The sequence below is a fragment of the Martes martes genome (genome assembly GCF_963455335.1).
Source record: "Martes martes genome assembly, chromosome: 9".
Lineage (NCBI taxonomy): Eukaryota > Metazoa > Chordata > Mammalia > Carnivora > Mustelidae > Martes > Martes martes.
Genome location: NC_137896.1, coordinates 43,386,675 through 43,409,490, shown reverse-complemented (window position 1 = coordinate 43,409,490; position 22,816 = coordinate 43,386,675). Strand labels below are relative to the sequence as shown.

General features: G+C 40.9%; 1 protein-coding gene across 1 annotated transcript; it reads left to right on the top strand.

Annotated features, from left to right (window-relative positions):
• Positions 1-5,822: 5,822 nt before the first annotated feature.
• On the top strand, positions 5,823-21,120 carry CRNKL1 (crooked neck pre-mRNA splicing factor 1). Its single transcript, XM_080814075.1, has 14 exons — positions 5,823-5,973; positions 7,328-7,480; positions 8,543-8,634; positions 9,473-9,631; positions 10,078-10,244; positions 11,901-12,079; positions 13,246-13,416; positions 14,730-14,921; positions 15,632-15,691; positions 16,345-16,425; positions 17,417-17,656; positions 18,847-18,948; positions 19,406-19,654; positions 20,766-21,120. The coding sequence occupies exons 1-14, from the start codon at positions 5,923-5,925 to the stop codon at positions 20,931-20,933; spliced, it is 2,064 nt and encodes a 687-aa protein (XP_080670201.1). The 5' UTR covers positions 5,823-5,922; the 3' UTR covers positions 20,934-21,120.
• Positions 21,121-22,816: the final 1,696 nt, after the last annotated feature.

The following is a 22,816-nucleotide window of genomic DNA, read 5'->3' as shown; positions in this document are numbered from 1 at the left end:
GGGCATGGCCTTCTAGTCCAATCCCCTGTCTCTCCCCCGTTAAAGTAGCCTGTGGGCTGCCTCTGTGGGTAAGGGTGCCCTATCCTCCCAGTCCACTGGTGTTCACTTTAACTGTGGTTTGACTGCTCTTAACCATCCACACTGGGATGTTAAGGGTGCGAGGTGCAAGGGTCATGCAGGGAGACTTAGAAAGATGGGAGGTGGCAGCCAAGAATCCTCACCTGGTGGCCTTCTCCTTGGTGAATTCACACCACCCTCCATTTCCGCAGGCCTCCATTAGCGCCTGCCGAGCAGACCCAGCTCTTGCAGATGCCCTGCATTGTCCAAGCTCACAGAAACTGAAAAGAGGAGCCCAGCACGCCAATTTTTCATTTACAGTGGGAAGGTTAACAGTCAGACAGTCCAGATGTTTCTGCAGCTCAGACAGTTAACAAACAAGTCATGTAGACTGATATAAGCCTGACTTCCTCTCCTTTGATAAAACAAGGTGAGCTATGGGGCCACTGCCCCACAGCCTAGGTGTTTTCAGGGGAACTGAGGTGAACTGGGGAGTGCATGTACTCTCAACTCCAGCCTCATGTTGTCTTGTGAAAATGTGAACTCAGATCTTTACATTCTGCAAAGGAAGAAAACCTTGCTATTTATAATAACATCTCCCAAATCGGAAATGGTGGCTTAAAATTTACTTCACATTCTGGAGATGTAGATAAGCAAACATTTCTTTAAGCGGGCTTGACCACCACACCTGCCGTGGCAAAAGCCATCCATGCACTCTCTTTACAGAAGAACTAACTGCATGGTTATGAAAACTCGGCTGTCAGAGGGTTTATTACACAGGGCCATGGCCAAGAACACGGGCTGTGGAATCAGAGTACTGGGGATGAGACCCAGTTTCTAGCCCTTAGTAGCTGTGTAACCTTGAGCAAGTTATTTAACTCTCTGCCTCAGTTTTCTCATCTGCAAATTAGAGATCATAGGCATACTGTAAAAGGCTTAAAAAGGAGTTGTCACACGCAAAACACTAAAAGCAGTGTTTGACATGTGCTCAGTGAATATTGGCCATATCATCATTAATGTTATTACTGTTGAGCATGGTCATTCTCAGGATTCAAAACAGTGGACATGAAGAAGTCACACAAAGTTCCTGAGGTCTAGGGGAACTTCATCTACTGCAGAGATGCCAAGCCAAGGAAACCAGAGACAGCAAATGCTTAGATGGCACCTTCACAATTTCCTGAGTGTCTCTACATTGTTGACAACGAAGGACCAATCAATTCCCTTTGCAGTAAACACATTCTTTCTTGAATAAATGAACATAGCCTTAGTAAAGTGGCCGTCAGTTCTGATGACCTGATGGCATGTCCTTCCTAAGATGGCTTTATACAGCCCAGCTGCAATATGAGCTGATTCCAAGTTCTAATTCTAAAGTTAATCTTTCTTAACATTTAATTTTTAAAAGCATTTTAAAATACAGCAATGCATTCTTCATTATACCTTCTCAATGCAAAATACCTTCTCAGTGTGAAAAACAAAAAACTTTACATATAAGGCTGAGGTCATGACTTTTTTTATTGTGGCAAAATACAAATAACATAAAATTTGCCATTTTTACCATTTTAAGTGTATGGTTCAATGGCATTAAGTACATTCATATCACTATGCAATCGTCACTACTACCCACACTCAGAATTTTTTCATCTGAAATGTTCGTATGATTTCTCAACTGAAGTCCTATCTCTTTTGGGCTTTTGGACAGTACCTTCTATGTTAGGGGAAACACAATACATGCTGGCTGGGCACGGTGACCCAGGAGGGAGATAATCCACTGGAGGATGTCTCCCCTGAAGGCCTTCTCACTCCAAATCAGGGAGAAGCAATACCAAGCAATAAAATGACAGTATTATTTCAAAGGAGGCTAATCGGAACCTGGCTGACTATCATCTGAGCAATTAAATACTCTACTAATTTCCACAGTCTCTGTGAATGTGAAATTTGGTGCCTGCTACAAAGATATGGCATTAGCAGAGACAATAAATTTTCATATTTGCAAATATCCTTTACCTACTTTGGGTAGAAATGGACATTAGTAATGTCTACATTCTTGTCAAAGCTAGCCATAAATGTTGTCATTCCTGGTTTTGGTTTTAATTTAAAAGCAGAACTGGAAGGAGACATCCTGTTTGTGAAACATGATGTTGTAGGCTAATGCTACAAATACATATAAATTTTGAATAAAATAAAATAAGAAAGCATAATTAAAGAGTTGAGCTTTGGGGAAAAGAGGAAACAAAAGAACAAGCAAAGGGAAATTCCCCCACCCAGGCAATGACTTTGTGTGCAGTGGCTCAGGGAGTGATCAAATGTGATGCAGGCCCTCAGGACAAGAGTTTGCACCCTCCGTGGGGAGAGCAGGGACCTCATGCAAAACCAAGAACTGAAACCAAAGCCATGTGTCCAACATGGACTTTGGAGGAGTGAACCTCTTGATAAATGAGGAGACTAAAAGAACTGAACCTACCAGCCCCTGGAAGTGGCCAAGCAGCTTTCTCTACTGATAGCTCTGGGTAGAAAACAAAGCTACTTGTGAGGAGTACAAATCCTAGCCCAATTAGGTATGCATCCCAACCCACACTACCCATATATTGTGCATTTCCCCAAAATTTCAGATAATAGACTGCGAAAGAGATGATGAAATAAGTATGTTTACAATTATTAGAAACAGAGAAAGAGAAAAGCCATGAAAACAGGTAATTATGAAAAAGAACAAAAACTTTAAAAATGTAAAATATGATTATTAAACTTTAACTGGATGGGTTAAAAACACATTAGACACAATTAAAAAGAATTAATGAACTGGGAAGGCAGCCATGAAGAAGTTTTCTAGAAAGAAGCACACAAAAATAGAAAGAAAATATAGGAAGCAGTTAAGAGACACGTAAGACAGAATAGAAAGAATACCTATGTCTTATAGTAATTTCAAAAACAATAAAATCTTGTTTGAAAATAATGGCTAATGATTTTTTTTGAAATGATGAAAGACCTGAATCCTCAAGAGCAGGAAAATGAAAGTAAATAAAGATAAAAAATAAGAATAAATCCTAAATATATAGTAGTGAAATTAAGAAATGCTAATAACAGAAAGCCTGAAAGCAACCAGATAAAAGACAAAGTGCCTATGACAGAATAAGAATTAGACTAAAAGTATATTTCACATCAGCAACAATAGGAGCCAGTAATACAGGGATTGGCAAACTCCCTCTGTAAATGGCCAGATGATAAATATTTTAGGCTTCATGAGCCTCATGTTCTTTGTGCAACTACCCAACTCTGCTAATACAGCATAACAGCCAGAAATGTTATGAACACAAATGAGCATAATTGTATTCTGATAAAATTCTAGGGGAACCTGGGTGGCTCAGTTGGTTAAGCATCTGACTTCAGCTCAGGTCATGATCTCGGGGTGCTGGGATTGAGCCCAAGTCGGGCTCCAGGCTCAAAGGGAAGTCTGCTTCTCCCTCTGCCCTTCCCCCGACTTGCGCACCGGCTCTTGCTCTCTCTCTCTCAAATAAATAAAATCATTTAAAAAATTCTACTCATGGACACTTGAAATTTGACCTTTATATTTTAAGTTTAATATTTATATATTTTAGTGTGTCCTGAAATACTCTTTGGATTTTTTCAGTTGTTTAAAAATATTTTAAAAGAAATTCTTAGCTTATGTGCTCTACAAAAATAGCCTATGGGCTGAATTTGACCTCTGTGCTATAGTTTCCCAATCATGAGAACAGTAAAGGTAAAAACAGCCATTAACCCAGAATTCTATGCCTAGCTAAACAATCACTAAAAGATGAAAGCTTAAAAAAGACAATTCACTACAAAGATGGAAAGAAATTACCACTCAAAGAATGTGGCTAAAAGAACTCCTAAAAGGTGTAAATCTGGAAAATTAAAATTAAAATCAGAAGAGAGTGAAATATAAGATAAAATGCTGAAGAAAAAGAAGTAAACAAACAGGTGTGTCTAAAAAAGCACTGATCGCAAAACAAACAAAAAAAAATGATGATGATAACTTTTGCTTAAAAACAAAAACAGCATTGAATTACCAGACAATAAGAACTTGTTAAGATGGAAGGAGGACAACTAGAAATAAAACATTCAAAGTGTTTGCATCTCTGGAAGGCGGCTAAAGATGATTAACATTAAACTTTGTTAAATCAGTTATGCATAGTTACAAGCTTAAAGGACATCACATAACGGAAGCATCTTTTTATTTTAATAGGTATTTATTTATTTTATTAGGTGATTTTATTTCGGTGATATAAAATCTCATTCAAGTTATTTAAAATTTGAAAAGTGAGATGACTTACAAATATTTAAATAATAAAGTTGGTAGTAGAGAGCTATGACAAATGTTTCTACACTGGTTGCAAATGACTTCAGTTAAAGTTTTCCCAAAAGCACTGTTCACAGAGATAGAAGTGATTTTTCTAAATGCATAAAATACACAGAGCATATTTATAAATATTTTTTCTTCTAAACACCAAGAAACTTGCAACTGTCATTTCTTAACCAATGAGCTTTCACGCCAAGAAGACATGGAGGAATCTTAAATGCATACTACAAGTGAAAGAAACCAACCTGAAAAACCTACACACTATATGACGCCAATGATACAACATTCTGGAAGAGGTAAAACTATCAGACAAGTTTTAAAAACCAGTGGTTGCAGGAGGCAAAAGGGGAAAGAGGAATAAATAGGTGGAGCACAGAGGAATTTTCCGAGAGTGAAACCATTCTTTACCATACTTTGGTGGTAGATACAGGTCATTAAATTCCACAGAATGTGTAACAGCAAGAGTGAACGCTAATGTTAACTTGTGAACTTTGGGTGATAATGTTTTACTGTAGGTTCACCATCTATAATAAATGTGAGAAATATTGGGGAAAGGGGAATGACAGGCGTGAGAAACAGGAATTCTCTGCACCTTCATTCAACTTCTCTGTGAGCCTAAAAGTACCATTTTAAAAAGTCTTTTTTTTTTTTTTTAATTCGCTTAACCATTTGCTTGCATATAAATAACTTTTGTTTTGAAGACAGGCCAAGAATTACACCAGCTCACATTTATGGAGCACTTCACATAGATTTTCTCTTTTATGCTGATGAAATAGATACTATTATTTTGGTCTCATAACTAAGGACATCGGGGCTAACAGAATTTACGTAATTAAGGCACATTCAGAGAATATTTAAACATCTGTTTACCTGACCACAAGGATGGCTTATTTGCTAGTGCTCTGATATTTTCTTTACACTTTCTTCTATTATCTGGCTTTAAAATACCTTCAGTTATTTTTAATAAAAAGCCTTAAGAGTTTATTTGTGCACAACTGTCCAGAAAGGAAGACCGCAGAGATTAAAAAGCCCAGAATGCAACGCGTCGTCAGGACACCTAGGGACGCAGCAGCTCCGCCCTTAGCATGCTGGGAAAGGTAGTTTCTGCCCTGCTTCTCTTCCCCCGTCCGCGAGCCTCCGGATCCGAGCTTTGTTCCTACTCCCCTTCCCCGGCGCCACAGTTCAACCGACCCACCTGTCCACGCAGGTCCTCCTAGTTCCAAAGACTGACCTGGGGATGAGCCCCTGATGCCCTGGACCCCGTCCCCGCGTCCCTCTCGGGCGGGGCAGCGCTACCCGACCTCACCTGCAACTCCGAGATACGGCGATCCGAGGAGGACGCTCAGCCCGGTTACCACAGAAACGAAGTTGCCTGCGTCACGGCGCGTGCGGGAAGTCAAAGGTCATACCAGCTAATTCCGTTTCCTGTTCCGGGATCTCGCTTGTTGTCAGAAAGCTTTCGGGGTTCCGGCCAGCCCTCGGGGCCTTTTTCTGAGGTCCGGATTGGCGTGAGGTCCGCTGCTGCAGCCATGGCGGCCTCCACCGCGGCCGGGAAGCAGAGGATTCCCAAAGTAGCCAAGGTAGGAGACCGCGAGCGGCTTTGAGGGAGGAGGCCCTGGAGAGGGGCTTGTCCCAGCCTGCTTGGGGCTCGCGGCGAGAAAGTGTGGTGCCAGGAGCGGTTCTACCCCATGTGGGCTAAGGGGAAGGAGGAGGGGAAGGGTCAGCCAGTGGTGGGGTGCAGGCTTCTGTCACCCCGGGGCAACCCCCGCGTTGACGTGGCCTTCGTCCTAAGACGTGTTTTTGCTGGGGGAGAAGTGGGGTCACACGGCAGAAATTAGTCCGCTAGGCGCTGGGGAACTGTGGTCTAATGCGGGCGATGTGCAGCGTTCACTTAAGACACGAGTCCATATAAAATTGCCAAATGCTAGTGAGGCAGCGTAGAATATGTCGTGGAATAATGAGGGTTGTGTGAGGGGTCCCTGCAGAATAAACTTTGCTGAGGAAGTGATGTTTAAACTGACACTTGATGGCTGACTAGGAGTTAGCCCAGCTGAGAGTGGAAGGAATGAGGGAGCATGGGTTGTGTAGTGGCATTAATTGAATTAAACAATAAATTTGATGTTATGTGATATTTCCATAGGTGTCTGATACTTAGTGTTTTATTTGTGACAGGTTTTGTCCCAGACCTTTTCAGATTCCCTCACTCTACTGTGTTTCTCCAGCCCAGGTGGCTCTCTTGAGCTTGTCCTTGTCATATCCATTTAGATGACTCCCAGAGATAATTTATATAAGTCATATAGCACAATGTCTGTGATTACATGTGAGCCATCATCGTCATTAACAAACTCATCCCACACATAGCATTGAACAATTAATATTTCTTATAATTCAATTCCATAAATTTTTTAAGATTTTATTTATTATTTATTTGAGAGAAAGCACACAAGCAGGGGAAGCAGCAGAGGACAGCACAGCCCTGTCTTAAAGAAGCTTATGGCCTACTGTGGGAATTTACTGAATATTGTCTTTGACTTGACATGCCATGGAAAAAAAAAACAAACACAATCTGAGGCATTATTGAAAAATTCTGTAAATACAATTGCAACACTAGAAGAGATATAGCACACATCTTGATAAAACAAAACCTCTAGTGAGAATTTTACCTAAACAACTTAAGAGTTTATTGTTACACTAATCTAAAAAGGAACACTTACTATTTTTGCTACCTTTTCTCTTAATACTTAGCTATGGCTTTGTAATAAATACCATGCATAAGATTTTGTTTAGCTTCATAGAGAAATGAAAACCTGTTCTACAAAGAGGGTATCTTGTAATAATACTTACAAAGTTTACATCCTAAAAAATGCTTCTTTGCTTCCTAAACCTTGTGTGATGAGCATCTACTAAAAATGAAAATGTCTTCTGTCTTAAAAGGTGAAAAACAAAGCCCCAGCTGAGGTCCAGATAACTGCTGAGCAACTCTTAAGAGAAGCTAAAGAAAGAGAACTTGAGCTTCTTCCGCCTCCACCTCAACAGAAGATCACAGATGAAGAAGAGCTAAATGATTACAAGCTAAGAAAAAGGAAGGTCAGTCAGTTATTTTCCTCTCTGTTAATAACAGTGCTAGGAATTTATAGGTCAGAATTTGCAAAGTTCCTCATTGGTTAGAGAGTCTGGAAAAGATGAGAACAGGTTAGTGTCTCTAGCCAGATGAGTACTGCAACTTCTGGTTACCAGATAATTGTATTTTGCTGAACTTTAGAAAACAAGCCAGGAGTTATCTTTGAAAGTGTAAAGAGATTAAGCCTGCCAGAGATCTCATTTTTGGTGCTGAATCAAAGATGGATGGAAGTTTAACAAGTGGAATGTCTTGCAATTGGAAGGGGCAGGACTAAGGCCACTTGTTATGTACTGTCTCTCTACCACCTTCTGTGGTAGGAATTAAGACTTGGAAAAGAGCCGTGAGAGGACTTGGGAATCTGACCTCTTCACCCTAGGATCATCACTCTAGGGCAGTTTTTTTTTTAATTTAAAGATTTTATTTATTATTTTGAGAGAGAGAGAGAGCACGTGTGTGTGTTAGCAGGGGGAGGGGCAGAGGGAGAGAGAATCTTAAGCGGTCTCCACACTTATCGTGGCTCATGGGGCTCAGTCTTACGATCGTGAGGTCACAACCTGAGCCGAAATCAAGAATCGGATGCTTAACCGACTTAGCTATCCAGGTGCCCCAGGGCAATTTTAAACCACTAGCCCTGTTGTATCTACTTAACAGTGATGTTCAAAGAGTGATGTGTGAAATTCTGAGACATTAACAAGAGGACTGAAATAGTCAAAAACATCTTCCTACTAGGAACAAGTATTGAATGTATTAAAGTATCAGTTATTAGCAATAAGAGAAAATATCAACAAGTCTGCTAGTAATTCTTCATATCTAAAGTTTTTCTCTTTGTTTGCGTGTAAGACTTTAAAGAAATACCTGAGATTGTAACCTACATTGGTGAGTGTCTTGTTTCTCAAGAATTCTAGGATGTAATTTCTTCTAAATAAAAACGAAATGAATAAACCTTTCAGAGCAGGATTAATAAACAAAGGATGGTGTCATTTTTACTTACTTTCCCCTTCAATTTGACCCATTTTCCCTTCCTCCAGACTTTTGAAGATAACATAAGAAAAAACAGGACTGTGATTAGTAACTGGATAAAATATGCACAATGGGAAGAGAGTCTAAAGGAAATCCAGAGGTAAAATTGCTGAGTATATAATTTCATATGTAAAGATGTCCTGAGTTAAGAGACAAAAGAAGTAGAAGAAGTTAAAGCACAATTGAAAGAGTGTGCCTCTGTTAGGAATTTTCCAAGTTGTTCCGTGGAAGTCTAGGGTTCCCTTGAGGAGCCCCACCGGCACTGTGGTAGATGAGTCCTGCGGGAAGCGGCAGGGGAGACACTGCAGGTGGGTCTCGCCTGCATCACACACTACAGACGGAGAAGCGCACTTTCATCTGCTTTCTCTGTGTTGGGATTTTTTTTTTTTTTTTTAAATAAAATTTGTTCCCTGGAAACCAGTGGCCAATAAGATAAAGGTCACATCCTGGCCCTTCCTATTGCCTTCCTATTGCCTTCCTATTGCCCGGGCCCTCTGCATTTTCCCGTCATACCCACTGCCCCAGCTGTGCGTGTGTACCAGCCACTGCCTGAACACATCGTGTCTCCTCACCCTACACTAGGCTGTTCTCCCTGCCTGCAGTGAGAACTCCTCCCTACCCACCGTGGCCTCTGGAGCTTTCCTCACCTTCATAACTCTGGAGTTACCTCCTGCTTAGCTCTTTTCACCAGACATTATTTCTTCCCTTTCACTTCCTTGTGTAAATGTTGACTAACGTTTACCATATCTCAGTGAAATACGTGCATGTCTAGCTTTCTGTGAGAGTTTGTAAGCTTCCTGAAAACATGTCTTTTCTTATGCCCAGAACCTGGCTTACGGTGGACACATGATAAAATAGGGCATTGCAGATGGTTTGAGATAGTTGCCCCAGGTGTGGTATGTACTGCTTTTGATAGCCTCCAATTTTGGCTTTTTAAGGGCTCGATCCATATACGAACGTGCTTTAGATGTAGACTACCGAAATATTACACTCTGGCTGAAATATGCAGAAATGGAAATGAAGAATCGCCAGGTCAACCATGCCCGAAATATCTGGGACCGGGCTATAACAACTCTGCCTCGAGTCAACCAGTTCTGGTAAGTTTCTGATCTACCAAAGCAGCTTTCTGTAGGCTAGGAAAGTTCTGCGTTTTTGTGTATTTATTCATTTACATTTTTGCTGTCACATATATTTAATTTACATTTTACTTTTTCTTTAAATGTACTGTAAGTAGTTCTTAATGTTCTGTAGTATATTAAGTCATAATCACTACATGTACTAGCTGTGCAATCAAAACTAAGATTTGGGTTACAATCTTTTTTGCATAAGAAACTTATTGTTGAACTAAGCAGTTTTTAATATCTTTATTTCCTGTGGTTGATCCTTCTATTTGATAAGAAAACATCCTCAATTTAACCTTTGGGGAAGATTAAGCCCCAGGCCTTCACATTTAACAAAGTTAGAACTATACAATGCCAAAGATCATTTTTTTCCCCTAAGTCATTTTGACCATGACAAATGTTTGGGGATGATTTTGTTAAAGGTACAAGTACACGTACATGGAGGAGATGTTGGGAAACATTGCTGGCGCCCGGCAGGTGTTTGAGCGCTGGATGGAATGGCAGCCTGAGGAGCAAGCCTGGCACTCCTACATCAACTTCGAGCTGCGATACAAAGAGGTGGACCGGGCCCGCACCATTTATGAACGCTATATCCTTTGAGTGAGTCTGACTGGTGCCGTTACTGTGCTGGGTGCTACTCCTCCCAGGGAGGTATGGTCATGGTTTGGACATAGAAACAGCCATTAAGTACTCCCAGTGGTCAAAGATACAAGTTTCATCTGCTTCATGCACTACGTAAGTATTTTCTAGAAACATAGGTGGTCAGAATGAGTTTGTGGTCTAGGTAATTGAGCTTTTTCTGGTGAAACTTTGCGTTTGTTTGTATTTTGGCGCTCCTTGTGGAAAGTGACATACCAGCGCTTTGGCTGCTGTAGCCAGTCCTCTTTCTGTGGGTTTTTTTTCCCTAGGTTTTTCTAGGGTGTTGGTCATTAGCACCATTACTGGACTGCATCCAAAGCATGGAGTTAGGAGGGCAGCATAGTGTAGTGCAACAGGCTCCAGGGCCGGTTGGATGGGTGTGAGTCCCTTCTGTGGCACCTGTTGAGGGGCAGCCTGGGACAGGTTCTTTCACACTTCCAAACCTTGTTTATTCCTTTATAAAACCAAATCGAATACCAAGAAGAGCTGTTTTTAGGATTTAAGATAATCTGTATGGGGGTGTGTGTGTGTACACGTATCTCCCTTAGGAGCAATGATTTATTTGCTAATTAAGTGACTTCATAGAACATAACTACCAGGAAAAACAAACATCAACTTTATTATGCAATTTTAAGGTCTCTGTGACCTCTGCCCATTATTAATATGATTAGTTTAACAGAAGCTTTTTATAGCGCTTGTTATGTGTTAGACATTGTTGTAAACACTTTACAGATACCAACACTTAATCCTCGGGATAGCCCTGTGGAGCGGGACCTACTCCAGTCTGTGGAATGGGAGACATAGGCACGAGTGAGAGGCAGCATGGCCAGGGTCTCTCTGGTGGTGATGGAGATGGGTCTTGAACCCAGCAGCAGCCTCAGAGCCTTTGCTTTTAACTTCATTGCCATTTTCGAATGTATTACTACTTTGGAATTAATGATTTCCTTAAACGAGGTAGGTGCAAAACAGATTTTGTTTATTAAGAAATAAAATGGTAATTAAAAACTTTTTTTTCCTATGTCAACTATATTTCAGTAAAAAGAGAGAAAAAAAACTAAAAAAACTTTTTTCTTCTACCTCCAATTAGCAGTTTTGTTTTTGTAACATTTTTTTCTTAATCATTAATTGAAATACTGATGTTCTTGAGCCTGTAATACATAGGTGGCATTTATTGAGCACATTCCTTTGGCCCCAAACTGCTAAGAGCTTTACACACATTTTCCTTCCCTTTAGGCCACTGAGGTTGGGTTAGTATTCTTTTTCTCTGTTTACAGATGATAAAACTGCTTCCTAGACAAGTTAAGTGACTTGTCCAGGATAGCATGGTCAGTAACAGTCTTCAGCTTTTTCATTTCTCCAGACTCCCGTTTGTACCCACTACAGAGATACTGAGTAAGCCCTGCGGGGAAGACGATGAACAAGTCACGGCCCCCTTCAGAGGTCACAGTTCAGTGGTTCTTCCCCTTTGAATGTATTTTATCAATCCTATAGTCGTAGTTTGCATTGTTGGGGGTTTTGATTTGGGGTTGTTGTTGTTTTTTTGTTTTGTTTTGTTTTTTTGAAAAGCCTTGTTGTCTTGTGTGGTATTTCCTTAATTCCCCTGAACTTGTTCTCGTGCACCCTGATGTTAAGAACTGGATCAAGTATGCCCGCTTTGAAGAAAAACATGGTTATTTTGCCCACGCACGGAAAGTGTATGAAAGAGCTGTCGAATTCTTTGGAGACGAACATATGGATGAACACCTTTATGTTGCTTTTGCCAAATTTGAAGAAAATCAGAAAGAGGTAAGTACCCTTGAAGAACTCAGTTACATTGCATAACAGCTTAGGAAAGACTACTTCTTGTACACGTTGAGTTCATTCGATTTTCTTACCCACTTAACGTTAGGAAAAACGTTTCCAAAATCTCTCAAGGACATCATACATCTGTGGCTTAGCTGCATATTGGGAACTGAGTGATTATAGGTTGTACTGAAGTTTCCTAATTGTGTTGTGCTTTACTTGAAAATTAAGCCTTTATATCTATGATAAGAATATTGTGTATAAACTGAGAGTTCATCATTTGGTCTCCTCATTAAAGGGTTTTACAGGTAATAAAACTGGAAAACAGAAGTCCAGAGCCCTTAGAACAGAGAACAGAATTTGAAATGGAAACAGATTGCCCCACAAATGAGTCGGTTCTGGTCTTCCGTAATATATTTATATATATATATATATCTTAAAGTAACTTAGATACTACAGAATTGAAAGGTAGGCTGAGGTCCAAATACAGGGTCTTGCATTTACCATGGTAAGGACTACAGATACTATTACAAGGCCAAAGGGAAGTACAGAGGGTTCTAAGCAGAAGAGCGGTAGGATGGGATTTACATTCTAAAGACAGCCTCTAGCTAATCTGTGGAGACTGAATTGTGAAGAACATGGCAAAAGTGGAAGCAGGGGGGACTGTTGACATGGCCATGGAAGAAATGGAGATGGTGGCGGGGGTGGGAGAGATGGGGAGAAGAGAAGGGCTATGTTGAAGAGGTGGAGGTGGCAGGGCTCTTTGAAGTAGTGAAGGTGGGGGATGAGGACAGGAGAGGAATCAAGGAGGACTCCTGGGGCTTGAGGCTTGGGGTTTGAGCAGGTGCATGACAGTAGCTGTTGCTTACTAAGACTGGGAAGACAGAGATCCAGGTTTGGGGGTGAAAAACAGGTCAGTTTTGGACCTATTTAGTTTGAGATGCACAGATGACACCCCACTGGCAGCGTAAGGTAGATAGTATGGAGCTCAAAGGAGAGTGTCAGTGCGCCCAGACAAATACCTCAGCAAGGGGAGAAGAAAAGTCTTGCTTTGGACACTTTGAGACCACAGAATCTAACAAGTAATATATTATGTCATAATTACCTTTCAAGTTGTGGCTCAAGTGAGAGTATTGTGTTGTAGAAGTAATCCTTCTGTCTGCTTTTAGTTTGAAAGGGTACGAGTAATCTACAAGTATGCCCTGGATAGAATTTCAAAGCAGGAGGCCCAAGAACTCTTTAAAAACTATACCATCTTTGAGAAGAAGTTCGGTGATCGACGGGGTATCGAAGACATCATTGTGAGCAAGCGAAGATTCCAGTATGAGGAAGAGGTGAAGGTGAGCGTTGGTGCGGACGCCGAACCCTGCAGGTGACAGAGATGTACTGGCCAGCAGCAGCAACGGTGAAGCGAGGATAGCAAGCAAGGGCTCCCAGGGATCACGCTCTTGTTGACGCATCTGCCGTGATTGGCAGCCGGTGCAACAGCAGTCAGCAGGGCTTGTAGGAAAGCCAGCAAGCAGAGCTTGGGTTTGCTCTCCCACCCACACGTTGAAAGTCACTGTGTTGGTTGCTGATAGGGCGCCATAGAACTTGAGCAGAAACCAGGAATCCATGTAAATTTGTCTCTGAAGGTGGAAGAGTCAGAGATTGAGCCCAACAGTTTTTGTACACTACCTTTTAAGCTAAAAGGTAGTGAACAAAACACATACTGTAGATATGGTTTCATTCTCATCTATTTATTTGATGTATTGTTTTGATTTGAGCTCAAAGATAGTAGCGTTTTCCTTCACTGGTCTGCTGTGCATATAAAAACTTTTGCTTAAGTCAGATGAATTAGGGTATCGCCAAAAGACCGAGTCTGATGTTAAATGGGGTCAGCAAGGTAACATTCAAGATAAATGACTATTAATTGAGAAGGCAGGTTTCACATTTGTGACCATGGTTCTGATTCCACTGTAATTTTATTTTATTCTTTATTTTTAAAATTTTATTTATTTTCCTTTTTTTAATTTAAATTCAGTTGACATAATGTTCAGTGATGCACTAGTTGCATATAACACCCAGTGCTCATCACATCACATGCCCTCCTTAATGCCCATCATCCACTGTAATTTCAAATCTAGACATAATATGCAATCAGGTATATTAACAAATAGATTTATTAAGTAGGCATCTAATTATTGAGTAATTACCTTGCGGGAGGGGTTGTATATGAAAGCGGCTTTGCTGTGGGACGCCTGACAAATAGTCTGTCCTCTGTGTTCCCTTTCTTTTCTATTTCTAGAATCTCAGGAATAGTATTTTTTAAGATTTCATTTATTTACTTGAGAGAGAGAGTGTGTGCCCTAGCATGAGTGGGGGGTGGGGCAGAGAGAGAAGCAGACTCCCTGCTGAGCAGGGAGCCCAATGCAGGGGGGCTGGATCCTAGGGCTCTGGGATCATGACCTGAGCCAAAGGCAGTCGCTTAACTGAGCCAGCCAGGTGCCCCAGGAATGGTATTTTTAAATGAAATAGGTGCCAAACAGTTGCTAAAATACAGAAAGTCGATCTAGTGTCTTTTTTTTTTTTCTTTTTTTTTTTTTAACCTCACAGAGTCCAGCAAGTGTAGCTCTTGGTTTGGTTTCTAGTCATTAAACTGTGATCTTTCTAGGCTAATCCACACAATTATGACGCGTGGTTTGATTACCTACGTTTGGTGGAAAGTGATGCAGAAGCAGAAACTGTTCGAGAAGTCTACGAAAGAGCCATTGCCAATGTGCCACCCATTCAGGAGAAGCGGCACTGGAAGCGTTATATCTATCTGTGGGTCAACTACGCACTCTATGAAGAATTGGAGGCCAAGGTAAAAAAAGAATTATGCCTCGGCTCTTGATGGCTGCCTCCTCCCCAGCTGCCTCACACCCGCATGTACACCTCGGCCGTCATGGGTGGTGGTGGTGGGTACTGACACATGCAGTCCAGGAAACAGGAGCCTAGTTCTTGATTCAGCAGTTACCTGTTCTCTCTGTCGCCTTTTAAACTCTGCATAGCTGTCATTGGCCCAGGCGAGGTGTTTTTGTTTTATTGCATTTTGTGTTTAAACTTGAGGCACAACATTATCACTTGGAACTTGGAATAATGAGGCAGTCTTTAGCTTATTTTGTATCGTTTTCTGGGCTGCCTCCTAAGTAGGGCTCACAGCTGGATGGCACATCTTTGCTTCGAGTAAAGATCAGGTGGGATTTTCAGAAATTGGTTGTATATAAATTAATTGGGAAGGACTATCTTTCTGCTGTCAATCTGAAACTATAAAACATCTTTTTTCTTTCTGCTATCAGGCCAGAAGCCTTTCTACAGACAAGCTCTCAGAGATTGATGGCTATCTTGTTGATACTTTAACCAAAGTCTGATGGCCACAGGTAGTTCATGTTTGATCATAAATGATGAAATCAGAGTTTGAGAATAGCACCCTGTGAAAACACTCAGGTTGGGAGTGTACCTTTTTTCTAGTGCTAGCAAAACCAGCATCAGTAACAGACCAGTATTTGGTGAAAATTTCTTATCCTAATACAGGATCCCGAGAGGACAAGACAGGTGTATCAAGCTTCTTTGGAATTAATTCCTCATAAAAAGGTATGTTTGCTTTAAGTATTCTGTTAGTTCACTGTGCACGGCACCCTGGAAAACCTAAGTGAGAACAAACTGTCTCTTTGCCTCTGAAAACACCTTATAGTCTGGTTGAGAGGATAGCCTGTATTGACAAATGAACAATACAGATAATAATGCAGAAATTCAGAGGCGTGTGGGTAACTGGAATAGACTGAGTGGAAGGAAGAAGACGCACATCAGAGAGCCACAGCATGTGCAGGAAACAACAAACGGGTTTGTTGGCATCTGAGTGAACAGATCCATGCATGGGTGAACTTGCGTGCAAGTTCTGGAAATGGTTGAGACATTATCTCTGCCCTATTTTCCACCATGAGAAACAAGTAGAGATGTTGAATGAACTGAGATGGTATGTTCTGCTTGCTTATAAGCATACCCGCAAAACAAAACCAATTCTCAGTAGGGGCTGCAGGGCCTTGCAGTACAATAAAGTATTTGGATTACTGTTTGTAACTTTTGTGAAATAAACAACCTCATACTTGCTTAAAAACAAGAAAATATATCTGTCCTAGTCCTGAATATTTAGGGAAATCTAATTGCATGTGGCCTTTTATTAAATTTTTAGCTTTAGTGTAATTGAAACAACTCTTTTAGATGTGTTTTGTGCTTTTGTTTTCTAGTTCACATTTGCCAAGATGTGGTTACTATATGCACAATTTGAAATAAGACAGAAAAATTTACCATTTGCCAGAAGAGCTTTGGTAAGTAAAGAAAGGACCACGGGGTGCCTCGGTGGCTCAGTCGGTTGAACATCTGACTCTTGATTTCAGCTCAGGTCTTGATCTCAGGGTCGTGAGATCGAACCCCTCTTTGGGCTCCCCACTAAGCACAGAGTCTGCTTGGAGGTCTCTGTCTCTGCCCCTCTCCCTGTGCTTGCATGCGCATGCTCTCATTCTCTCTCTCTTAAATAAATAAATAAAATCTTGGGAGGAAAAAGGAAGGATCAAGATCATCACTGATGTCTTTGAGAAGGAAATTAATTCTTAGTGTTTACAAGTTGGACAGTTCCTACTAAGAATGCGACAGAAGTATTCTGCCTTTATAACCTGAGATGTGTCAGAAAATGCACGGCCTTTGAAGAAAAAATTGGTGATAATATTTACTCTATTTTAACATTGGAAGCTTTATCTGTAGCTGCCAGTTACCAGATCTGATGTTAGATCACATTAGATCTAAGTCCGCTCTTGAGTAGACTCATCTTGTGCAAACCCTGGGGGTATTACGTGCACCTTCCCCTTAACAGCTGTTCTAAAGTCTCTTAATAAGATCAAGTGCTGTTTAAATGCAGGTGTCCTTCTGTAAGCCACTCTTGCCCTGGCTCTGGGCAGTGAGGCAGCTTTCGTTCTGTGATCACCACTTTATTTATGGGAGGTTTCATCCGTCTGACATCCATATTCCCTAGGTGCTCCTGAGAAACTAAGTAAAATCCAGAGGACTTGTACAGACAGTTCTGCAGCCCTCTCTTGCTGAGCAGGCACCAGTGGGCACAGGCCCTCTTGACAGCTGGGTGCAGTAGAGGGTTTCCATTGGCCTTCCATCAAGAACCAGTGTGGACAGTGTGATACCACAAAGGGAAAGAATGGCTTTTGCCAGGTTCTTCCTCAGCAGAGAATAGCTGTTGGGATAGGTCGGCGACATCAGTACACAGGTTGAATCTACATATCACAGTGGTTTGGTCCTTTTATTTTCCAGGGAACTTCCATAGGCAAATGTCCAAAAAACAAGTTATTTAAAGGTTACATAGAATTGGAACTGCAGCTTCGAGAATTTGACAGATGCCGGAAGCTTTATGAAAAGTTCTTGGAATTTGGACCTGAAAATTGTACTTCTTGGATTAAATTTGCGGAATTAGAAACGATCCTCGGTGATATTGAGAGAGCACGGGCAATCTACGAGTTAGCCATCAGTCAGCCACGCTTAGACATGCCAGAGGTGAGAATCTCGAGATGAATATTTTGTTTTAGATATTTCCCTAGTATTGCTTTAGATGACCATCTGCATGTTGGGCATTTTCGAGTATAAAGATAAATTCACCTGCAGTCTTGTCTAATCAGATTGGTACTTTACTGTTGGGGGGATAGAAGAAGGATGGGAGTGGGAGAAGCAGCTCTCTAGTAGGATACCGGAGCCCAGCAAAGCCCCGTGATGATACCAGGATGAGTTGGGATATAATGGGGTGGGTGACTGGCTCTCTTCCTCCCTTCTTCAAATGGAAGACTAACCTAAAGGGGATGGAACAGGCAAGGAAATAGGCAGCAGGCAGCTCTGACTGGAGAACAGGGTAGATGAAGGTTGAGACTGCACATCCCCAGATTCTCCTGGCACAGTTTTTCCCAGATGGGGTCAGCAAAAGAAGCTCTACCTAAACTAGCATATTCCTGAAATTAAACTGCCACTGTCCTGGCCTGGCCTAAGACCTGAAATTGTCCCTTCCCTATTTAAACTTAAGCCACAAGGTGGCGCCAAACCACAGCTAAGACCTGTTTGAGAGCCACTGAACTCACCCAGCCTTTTTGTTAGTCTTGAGCTAATGTGACTCTGCATCTATGGCTTGGGTCCCACAAGCTGCATTAGGGCTGGTCTTTATGTAAAATGGTTCTATCAGTTGGCCTCAGCTCCCAGGCGTCCGGGCCACATGTTACTCCATCCTTGTTCCCTGACAGGCAGTACCTAACAGGTGTGCTGTTTACTGAATTGTTGTTGAGGTGAACTCATTCCTATCAAGGAATTTACAGTAGAGGTAAGAAGAGTATATCCTGGCTAATCTAGGCATGTCTTCTCCTAGCAAAGTCAATTGTGTGTGACAGGATCATTGCAGTGTCTGAGAGATTTGGCAAGTCTCGGAGCTTTTCTTGATAAGTCCGGCATTGAAAAACTCTGAAAGAAAATCCAAAGATGAATCCAGAGACTTTTATCTCATAATGTAGAATGGTAGCCAAGTTTTGGCCAGCTTGTAAATGCCAATGTGTTTACTGTATCCAGATTTTGCCTGTTCTTTAATTGTTTATGGAAGTCCTAGGTTCCTGGATGTCCTAGGTTAGAATGGTAGTTAAGCTCAGCTTTGGATAGGGACATGTTGCTCTTTAAATGTCAAGCCTGACTTATTGAGTTCTCTTTCTTAGGTGCTTTGGAAATCGTATATCGATTTTGAAATTGAACAGGAAGAAACTGAGAGAACACGAAATCTTTACCGAAGATTGCTTCAGCGAACACAACATGTCAAGGTACCCTTCACTCTGTTGATGATCTTTGACTTTGCCTAAATGAGCAGTCCTGAAGGAAATACCATATTTCTGTATTTTAAGTGTTTCGGGGTGTGTGTGTGTTTCAATGCTTTTCCTGCTTTTAGAAAAGAACCCATGAGTCTCAGAGGACTTTGGAATATAAAGCTTATACCAGGTCAGTATTTATACTGCATAGGAGTAACTTAAATATCACAGGATTGAATAAAAAGCTAAACTCTTTTCAAGATTTTAAGACCATTTCAAACACCTAATTGGATATAGAAACAGACTATAATTCAGTAATTCAGCATTATTGAAACATAATCATTACGTTCTTTAGAATACTACAGATGAACACATTAGTATGTTCAGATGTCCTTAACTAGAAATTAGCATTATTACATGATCATTTTCTGGATGCCATGGTTAATTTGCTTCTATAATAATTTTTCTTAAGGTATGGATCAGCTTTGCACAGTTTGAGCTGTCTTCAGGGAAAGAAGGAAGTTTGGCTAAATGCAGACAAATTTATGAAGAGGCTAACAAAACCATGAGGAACTGTGAAGAAAAGGAAGAGAGACTTATGTTGCTGGAATCATGGCGAAGCTTTGAAGATGAATTTGGAACAGTATCAGATAAGGAGAGAGTAGACAAACTCATGCCAGAGAAAGTCAAGAAGAGAAGAAAGGTCCAGGCTGATGATGGGGTAAGAACTGAGACCCTGGAGCTGGTCATCTCATGTCAGATGAGCAGAAAGGCACCTGACTTTGCAATTTCTACTTGTAAGGGCCATATGTACAATCTGAGCATCGGAGCAGACAGCCTGGCTACCATGGAAACAGAGCAGGGTGTATAGTCCACCCAGGGGTGGAGATGGGAGATGATTGGGAAAGGCTTCTGGGAGGTGGTTGATTCCAGGAGCTATATAAAGTGTGGTATTTCTGGAGCATTAAGCAGGAGGTCAGAATAGAGGGAAATGAAACTCAGCTTTTAGGTAGGACCCAAGCTAGAGACTTTGTAAGCTATAGGGAGGCTCTTATACACAAAATGACATGACCCGGTGGTTGGCATCTGCAGGCATACTCAAGGGGCTTAGATCGGAGGAGGACCTGTCAGGAAGCTGTTGTAAGCAGAGCAAATGATGGTGGCAGCTGGAATTAGAGCAGTGTTTAGGAAGCCAAATCAAAGTGACCAGTTTGAGGTGGGGCTATTAAAGGCAGGGAGTCAGAATAATAGTGCACAGATTTATGACTTTTGCTACTAAGTATTAAGTAAGTCTTTAAAAATCTAAAATCTTAGAAAACTACAAGATGGAGGTAGAGATACAGAGTATCTTGGTTGGCCAGAGAGGACCTGTGCTTTAATCTTTAGGCTCTTTTTCCCTGGTTTTCAGCTCTCTGTGAGCTCCACTTGCAGTAACACCAACCCCATCAGCTACTTTTTTTTTATTCAATTAATTAACATATAATATACTGTTAGTTTCAGAGGTACTGAAACTATATATTATTATATTAATATATAATATACTGTTAGTTTCAGAGGTAGAGCTCAGTGATTCATCAGTCTTACGTAACACCCAGTGCTCAGTATATCCCATGTCCTTGTTAATGTCCATCACCCAGTTACTCAGCAGCTACTTGTTCACCCCAGTCTTGCAGGCCAGCCTTCTGTGATGGGCTTTGATGTTTTATAAATGAACATAAGTTGAATGTGTCTTGAACTCTCTGGGGTTTTGCAGTGAAAATTCTCCACTTTAACTATAGTGTATTTCAGCCGTCTTTGGCTTATCTTTTAATTGTTTTACTTTTATTCCATAGTCTGATGCAGGCTGGGAAGAGTACTATGATTACATCTTTCCAGAAGATGCTGCCAACCAACCCAACCTCAAGCTCCTGGCCATGGCCAAACTTTGGAAGAAACAGCAACAGGAAAAGGAGGCTGCTGAGCAAGACCCAGATAAGGACATTGATGAGAGTGAATCCTGATGTTCTTGTTCATATTGATAAATGTTTTATTATTTTTATAAATTAACCATTCAGAACTCTTGTGACTCCGTAAGTTTTTGTATATTTCACCATTGGAGTCTTTGATAGCTACTTTCTGAATTATTTTTAAAATGCTCTTGCGTTAGTGAGAAGTGGGGGTTGCAAGTAAACTTTTTTAACCACTGGATTTATCTGAGTCCAAACTTTTATTTTGTCCACATCACGCGTTAGGAAATCTGATGTAATGCTTTCAACTATTTTAGATGGACCTGCACTTTTGAAAGTGTTTTTCGAGAAGTATTCAAGTTACATTCTACAGTAACTTTTAAAGTGGTTTTTTCATGTTTGTCTTCTTCATACTTAGTGTACTCACCTGAAACTTCTGACTTCTTCACATCTTCAGTTACAGGCTCGAGTTCCATTCCCAGCTGCCACTTGGTTATCTATAACTTAATCTTTCAGTGCTTCATTCATACGGGCTTCCACCAACTCATTTTGAGGATTACATTAGAAACAGAATATATCTGGTACATTGTGACTGCTCAGTAAAATGTTCATCCCCAGCCACTTTCCTAAACAAGTTCAATCTTTGTAGAATTGAATGTGCTTGGATTAATTTAACTTCTAAATATAGTAGCCATATGCTTTTGAAAACACAAGTTGGGAAATAATTTATAGTTACTGTATTTCTGAACAAGGTGTTTTTGTTACCAAGATGTTTTAGTCAAATTTCAGTTATGCTGTAATCAGTTTCCCCAAGTGGTTGAACACTATAATAGCTTAAAGAATAGAAAAACATGTGCTGTGAATAACATTGCCCCCTGCTGCAGTAAGTTTGGGAAACCCCAGATTAAGAGTTGAGCCTTGTTAATCAAATCTCTTTACAGTTCAGCTTCTGAGAGCCTAAGATACATTACTGTCCAAGATGAACCCCCGTAGCTATGCTCGAGTGTTTCCCAACCTTACTGGACAAGGGCGTCCTCTCTACCTGGAGTACCGATAAACATCCCCTAGTGTGTTACAGCAGAAAGTAGCTACCGTAATCCAGGATACATTTTATACTTGGTTTAGAACATGTGAAAAACCTAGAGGTAACCAACCATAATGCCAAAAATGAAAACTTTAAGTAGCACAGAGATGGCACATTTGTTGACACATTGCTCATTTCCTCAAGCAAAAAATACTTGCCTGATTTCTCAAGCCTTTTTATTCTTGTTTTGTTCACTGCCCAAGCTATTTGACTCGAACTATCATCTTCAAGAGTATTTTTTCACCTGGAAGGGCAACTAGCAAATTTAGTATTTCCAGATTTAAATGCATAAAACTTACTAAATTTACAATATATTAAGGAATTTAAAAAGCAATAAAATAGTAAGAGGGATCATAAAAAGCTAGTCAGTATGGTACTAAATTGTGTCTTAAAAGTAAGCTAGTGTTTGAGGGCAGAGGCAGCTAGGACAGCCAGGATCAAAGGCATACCTGTGTTCAGCCTTGGTGCTTCAGGCTCTGGACCATTGTCACCCCAGCTGCTGGGTGTCACATGGGTCCTGACGATGGAGTACTGAGGTCTGTCTGGTTGGCCAAGAGGAGTATTTCTGATTTTCATACCCTTTGGCTAAGTGCAGAGTCAAGGGGTGAGATGAAAGCAGGACAAAATGCTAATATAAGTGACTATTCAAGGTCTTTCTACAATTTTGTCCTGTTTATGCTGTGTAAGAACAAAAATTAATGGTCAGATTCCCAATGTAAACTCCTACCATCACGTTCTGGCTAGTGCCAGCATGCAATGTGTGAAGGAAAAGTTTACCCTCTCATGGGAGAACATGAAAGGTATTTCTTACCCTCAACTCCACCAGAGGTAAGTCCTTCACAGGCAAAAGTTT